The following is a 6,000-nucleotide window of genomic DNA, read 5'->3' as shown; positions in this document are numbered from 1 at the left end:
GCTCACTGCAACCTCTGCCTCCTTGGTTCAAGCCATTCTCCTGCCTCAGCCTCCTGAGTAGCTGGAATTACAGACGTGCACTACCATGTCTGGCTGATTTGTTGTATTTTTAGTAGAGACGGGGTTTACCGTGTTGGTCAGGCTGGTCTTGAACTCCTAACTTCAGGTGATTCCCCTGCCTCGGCCTCCCAAAGTGCTGGGATTACAGGTGTGAGCCACCGTGCCCGGTCAGTACTTAATTTTTATAAGAAATTGCCACACATTTCTCCAAAGTAGTTGCACCATTTTACACTCCTACTAGCTACTTAACGAGAGTTCAATGGCTCCACGTCTTTGTCAACATTTGGTGCTGTCATTCTTTTTTATTTCAGCCATTTCAATGACAGTAAAACATTACTCACTGTGTGCATTTCCCCAGTGAATAATCACACTGAGTATCTTTTCATTTGTCTATTGGCTGGATATTTTCTTCTGTAAGTTGTCAGTTCAAGTCTTTTGTCTATTCTTTTTATTATCTTTTTATTGATCTGCAGGAAGTTCTTCATACACTCTATGCAAAAATCCTTTGTCAGATACATGTATTTTTACAATTCTGTGGCCTGTCTACTCCTTTTCTATTATTCTGAGACAGAGTGTCACCCAAGCTGGAGTGCAGTGGCGTGATCTCAGCTCACTGCAACCTCTGCCTCCTGGATTCAAGTGATTCTCCTGCCTCAGCCTCCGGAGTAGCTGAGATTACAGGCGTTCAACACCATGTCTGGCTAATTTGTTCTATTTTTACTAGAGACGGGGTTTCACCATGTTGACCAGGCTGGTCTCAAACTCCTGACCTCAAGTGAGCTGCCACCTTGGCCTCCCACTGTGCTGGGATTGCAAGCGTGAGCCACTGCACTTGACTCTCTTTTAGTTTCTTAATATGATGAGTCACATTTACTGATTTTCAAATATTAAGCTAATCTTAAATTTCTGGGATAAACCACTTGCTGAATTGCATTTGATAATATTTTGATAAAGGGCTGGGCGCAGTGGCTCACACCTGTAATCCCAGCACTTTGGGAGGCCAAAGTGGGCAGATTGCTTGAGGTCAGGAGTTCAAGACCAGCCTGGCCAACATGGTGAAACCCCATCTCTATTAAAAATACAAAAATTAGCCGGTCGTGGTGGCGGGTGCCTGTAATCCCAGCTACTTGGGAGGCTGAGGTAGGAGAATCACTTGAACCCGGGAGGCAGAGGCTGCAGTGAGCCAAGATCACACCACTGCACTGCAGCCTGGGCAACACAGCAAGACTCTGTCTCAATTGAAAAAAGAAAAATTTGGCTGGGCACTGTGGCTCACGCCTGTAATTCCAGCACTTTGGGAGGCCAAGGTGGGTGGATCGCCTGAGGTCGGGAGTTTGAGACCAGCCTGGCCAACTGGTGAAACCTCATCTCTACTAAAAATACAAAAATTAGCTGGGCGTGATGGCAGGCGCTACTCCCCAGGTACTCAGGAGGCTGAGGCAGGAGAATCAGTTGATCCCAGGAGGCGGAGGTTGCAGTGAGCCAAGATTGCACCCTTGTACTCCAGCCTGGGTGACAAGAGCAAAACTCCATCTCAAAAACAACAACAAAAATTTTTTAATGATGATATTTGCATCTCTTCATGGGAAACACTGGCTCATAGTTTTTACATAGTAGCTGTATCAGGTTTTGGTATTAGGGACATGTTGGCCTCATAAAATGAGTTAGGAACTGTTCCTTCCTCTTCTGTTTTCTGAAAAATCTTGTGTAAAAGTGTTATTATTTCTTCTTTAAACGTCTGGTAGAATTCACTAGTAATGTTATATGGGCCTATAGTGTTCTTTGTGGACAAAGGCTTTTCTAACAGTTCAAGTTCTTTTAATTTAGATACCGGGCTATTTGAATTTTCTCTTTCTTCTTTATGTCAGTGTTGATAACTTGTGTTTTTCAAAAAAAGTATCATTTACATGTGGAATGTATTGGCATAAAATTGTTCTTATCTCCTTTTCATCCTTTTTATGTCTATAGGATCTGTAATAGTGCCTCATTTTTTTCATTCCTTACATTGGTAATTTCTATTTTCTGTCTTTTCTCCTTGACCAAGTCTTGCTAGAAGTTTGTCAAATTTATGTCAATTTTGACATTGTTGATTTTCTATTTTCTAGTTCACTGATTTCCATCCATATTTTTATTTTATTGTTTCCTTTTCCTATTTCTTTGTTTTGAATTTGCTCTTCTTTAACTAACTTCTGAAGGCAGAAGACTAAATCAGCGATTTGATATACTCTTCATTTTCTTTTATTTTTTTAAATTAATTGAAACTTAACCAAAGGATCTTCCCCATTTTCTAATATGAGGATTTACAAACTATAACTTTCCTCCTCGGAATTGCTTTTGCTGCATTCCCCATATTTTAATACGTCTGCCTTTCATTATCATTTGATTCAAAATATTTTCTAATTTCCTTTGTGATTTCTCTTTTTTGACCCATGGATTATTTACAAATATATTGTTTAATGTCAAATATTTGGGATTAGGTATCTTATTGTTGTTTATTTCTAGTTTACTTCTATTGTGATCATGAAATACATTCTGTATGGTTTTAGTTCTTTAATATTTACTGATCTTTGCTTTATGGTCCAGCAGATGATCTCTCTTGATGAGTGTTCCCACATATACTTGAAAAGAATGTATAATCTGGAGTTTCTGGATAAAATATTCTATAAATGTCTATTAGAACAAGCTCATTGATAACACTGTTCAAATCTTTTACATACTTATTGATTTTTTTGTTCTATAAATTACTGAAATGGAAGTGTTAAAATCACCAACTCCAGTTATGTATTTGATGTATTTCTTCCTTTAGTCTGTTAACAATTTGCAGATCTGGGTAAAGAGTATACTGAAATTCTTTACACTATTCTTGTATCTCTTCTCTAAGTTTAGACTAAATGAATGCCTGTCTTCACTATAAAAGAAACTAAAGCTAATCCTCATTAAGTAAGTTTAAAGTCTAAATTTGTTAGGGTGAAACAATAGCAATCCAGTATGTTTTCCAACATTGGAAGCTAGTAACACACTCCTGTATAATGGGAAAACAGGAGTTTAAATGGTTAGGCAATTTTGTCAAAGTTCTCAAGAAAGTCAGTGTTAGGTACATAAACCTTCAAATTATTTTGAAATCTCTCGTTCAAAAAACTCCAAACCCCAGGATTCTGCTTTCCAATTTTGGAATGAGAACTCGTTATTTTCTGTTTATTTTCCTTCCCGTCTCTATATGTCCTCTCTTTATGCTGTTGTACAACACAAACTTCTAATCTTATATGTGTAAATAGCGTGCGTGTTGGTTGTCTCTCCCATGTAATAAAGCCTCCCCAGACCCCACCAAGAGTTAGCACTTGAGTTCTCATGAACTCTAACTAAAAGACTCAAGGAGTAAGAACTTTAGAGTTTAAATAGGATAACTGAATCTCTAAGGGTCTTTAGAGAAAGAATGGTAATAAAGTTATTACAAAAGAAAAAAAAGGCAAAAGTGACATGCCACTGCAGTGGTGCTACATACCTGAAAAATCGGCTTTTTTCTGTGTCCATAGAGTGGCACTCTCGTTTACTGCTACTAATTTCTGCAGTCTTCACCACATTGGTCCAATGAATAGGAGCCTTACAGAAAAACACACCCAATCCTTTGGGCCGGGCCTGTAGCCGCCAAGAAGTGAGGTGTAAAGGCACAGCAAACGAATCCCCTGGCATGATAGCAGGAAGCACCACTGGCTCTGCCACAGAAATAAGGGTTAGCACTTTCAGGCAATGGTCCTCCACCCCAAAGACTGACCATCTCAGGACAAAAGAAGACAGACCATCTATACTGACTGCTGGGGAAGATACACTGGGAAAAAAGAGACTTGACAATAGTCAAGGAATATTTATCAGCATTTACTATATTCTAGACAATCAAAACATACTGTCTGGAGCTGATGGGCTATCCAGTCTTAGTTCCATTGGTGTCTCAAGTCTGTTCCTCACAATGAGGGCTGACCGGACAGTGATCACTTTCCGCGCGCTGCCTTCCATAGTCACTGCAAAGACCACCCGCACTGGTGGGAGTGAAGAGAACTGTGAAAGAGAGATAAAGACAAAATAGTATGTATGAAAATAGTATGTTTCTGAAAAAACATACAAAATACAATAATATCGATCAGAATGTCTGCCTTAAAAGCATCTTATTATGACTATAGCTCTTCAGTGAAATCAGTCATAAAACCCTAAAGGCATTCAGCTTTAAAGGGAGTAAACATCCTATAAATATATACTATTAAAAAAATTCTAAGAAGTTCTACAAAAACAGATAATCCACACCGATGTGATATCACAAAGTGTGTCACTACGAAAAATCAGTCCTAAGCCTCTAGAAACATTATTAAAAACATTCACCTATTGTGATAATAACCTATCCAATTTTCCAAACTTCCTGTAATTTGGTAAGAAAGTATCTGCTGGAAATTATCCTCGATTCATAAAGCCCCTGAGTTCCTTATAAGGAAACTGAAAAAGGCTTGTTTTCTACTCTACTGGCTGGGAATTAAATAAAGAGCATCCAGTGCAATTAAAATTAGAAATAATGAGGTAGGACTTTGCAAAACATTAAATGATTTACCTTCTGTGTTACTTTCCTCCTAGATTAATATCCAAACAATGGGTTGGGTACTGCCCAAATACAGAAAAACAGAAGAAAGTCTTCTGAGATTAACATTTGTCTTTGTAAAATCCAGAAAGTGTAAAAGAAAGAATTGTCTGTATTGGTGTGCCTTTCATAGGAACAAATAATAACATCTTTTTTCCTAAATGTCATAAAATATATTATTTAGGTCCATATACTATTTGCTGACATGCCTATATAAAAACCAATGTCTGCATTTTAAAGAACTTTAAAAATAATCACTTGTTCATAAAAAGAACACCAAGGTTCAGAAACTCAACATAATGAAGGGAAATTATTTATTTTTGGTCTTGGGTTACAGCCATTACGTTATTTTTCCATATGTTCATTCACACATTCAACACACATTTTGTGCTAATACCATGTGACAGGAAATTTTCTTAAAAGTAGAAAAATCCCATGTTAAGTACACCAAAGAAAACGTTTCTGAAAGTACTACTCTTAGAATGAGCGTACAGAACATATTAACAATGCTTTCTACTGGAGAAACAAATGGCAAGACATTCAAGCTTTTCCTTCTGCCAACTTTCTTATTAAGACAAACAGCAAGTGAAAGTCAACCCAATAAACAACAAAATGAAGAGCCCCAGGTTTTGAACCAAGACTTCTAGGAAGTCCAAATGAAAAGGCAAACGACAATTTTCTGGAGTGTTTTTAGAGGGACACAATCTGAGGCATAAATCGTCATCTAAGCTCAAGCTTCCAGTGACCCAACCCTAAAAAGGCCCCAGTAGTCAAAGTCAGTAACAATTACTTGAAATCCTAGGCTTGGCACGGTGGCTCACGCCTGTGATCCAAGCACTTTGGGAGGCTGAGGCAGGCAGATCATGAAGTCAAGAGATCGAGACTATCCTGGCTAACATGATGAAACCCTGTCTCTACTAAAAATACAACAAATTAGCTGGGCGTGGTGGCACGCACCTGTAGTCCCAGCTACTCGGGAGGCTGAGGCGAGAGAATCGCTTGAACCCGGGAGGTGGAAGTTGCAATGAGCTGAGATGGCGCCACTGCACTCCAGCCTGGGCGACAAAGCAAGACTCCGTCTCAAAAAAAGAAAAATAAAAAAGAAAAAGAAAGAAAGAAATCCTGATGTTGTTTCAAACCCTGATATTGTTCAGGCCTACCTGAAATTTTATGTTTCAAAACCTACAATCATCAGGGAGGAGAAATTATAAATAAAAGCCTGGAATAAGTCTATTAATGTCATCTCATGATGATGTTTCAAAAGCCAAATAGGAAATAAATGCTACTTTTTCCTTCTTATTTACTTTCATGACCTTTGG

At 38.4% G+C, this 6,000-nt stretch overlaps 1 protein-coding gene across 2 annotated transcripts in view; it reads right to left on the bottom strand.

The window, feature by feature from the left end:
- The window catches only part of VPS13D (vacuolar protein sorting 13 homolog D (S. cerevisiae)), a 281,733-nt gene that overhangs the window by 159,258 nt on the left and 116,475 nt on the right, over positions 1-6,000 (bottom strand). For both annotated transcript variants that reach the window (XM_011962545.1, XM_011962546.1), the window contains 2 exons: positions 3,963-4,113; positions 3,563-3,773 (listed from right to left, as the gene is read on the bottom strand). In XM_011962545.1, coding sequence (XP_011817935.1) covers positions 3,563-3,773; positions 3,963-4,113 — 362 coding nt within the window. The remainder of the gene's footprint in view (positions 1-3,562; positions 3,774-3,962; positions 4,114-6,000) is intronic.

Source organism: Colobus angolensis, unplaced genomic scaffold, assembly GCF_000951035.1.
Source record: "Colobus angolensis palliatus isolate OR3802 unplaced genomic scaffold, Cang.pa_1.0 Scaffold596, whole genome shotgun sequence".
NCBI lineage: Eukaryota > Metazoa > Chordata > Mammalia > Primates > Cercopithecidae > Colobus > Colobus angolensis.
The sequence above is the reverse complement of the archived record's forward strand: the minus strand, read 5'-3'. Positions and strand labels throughout refer to the sequence as shown.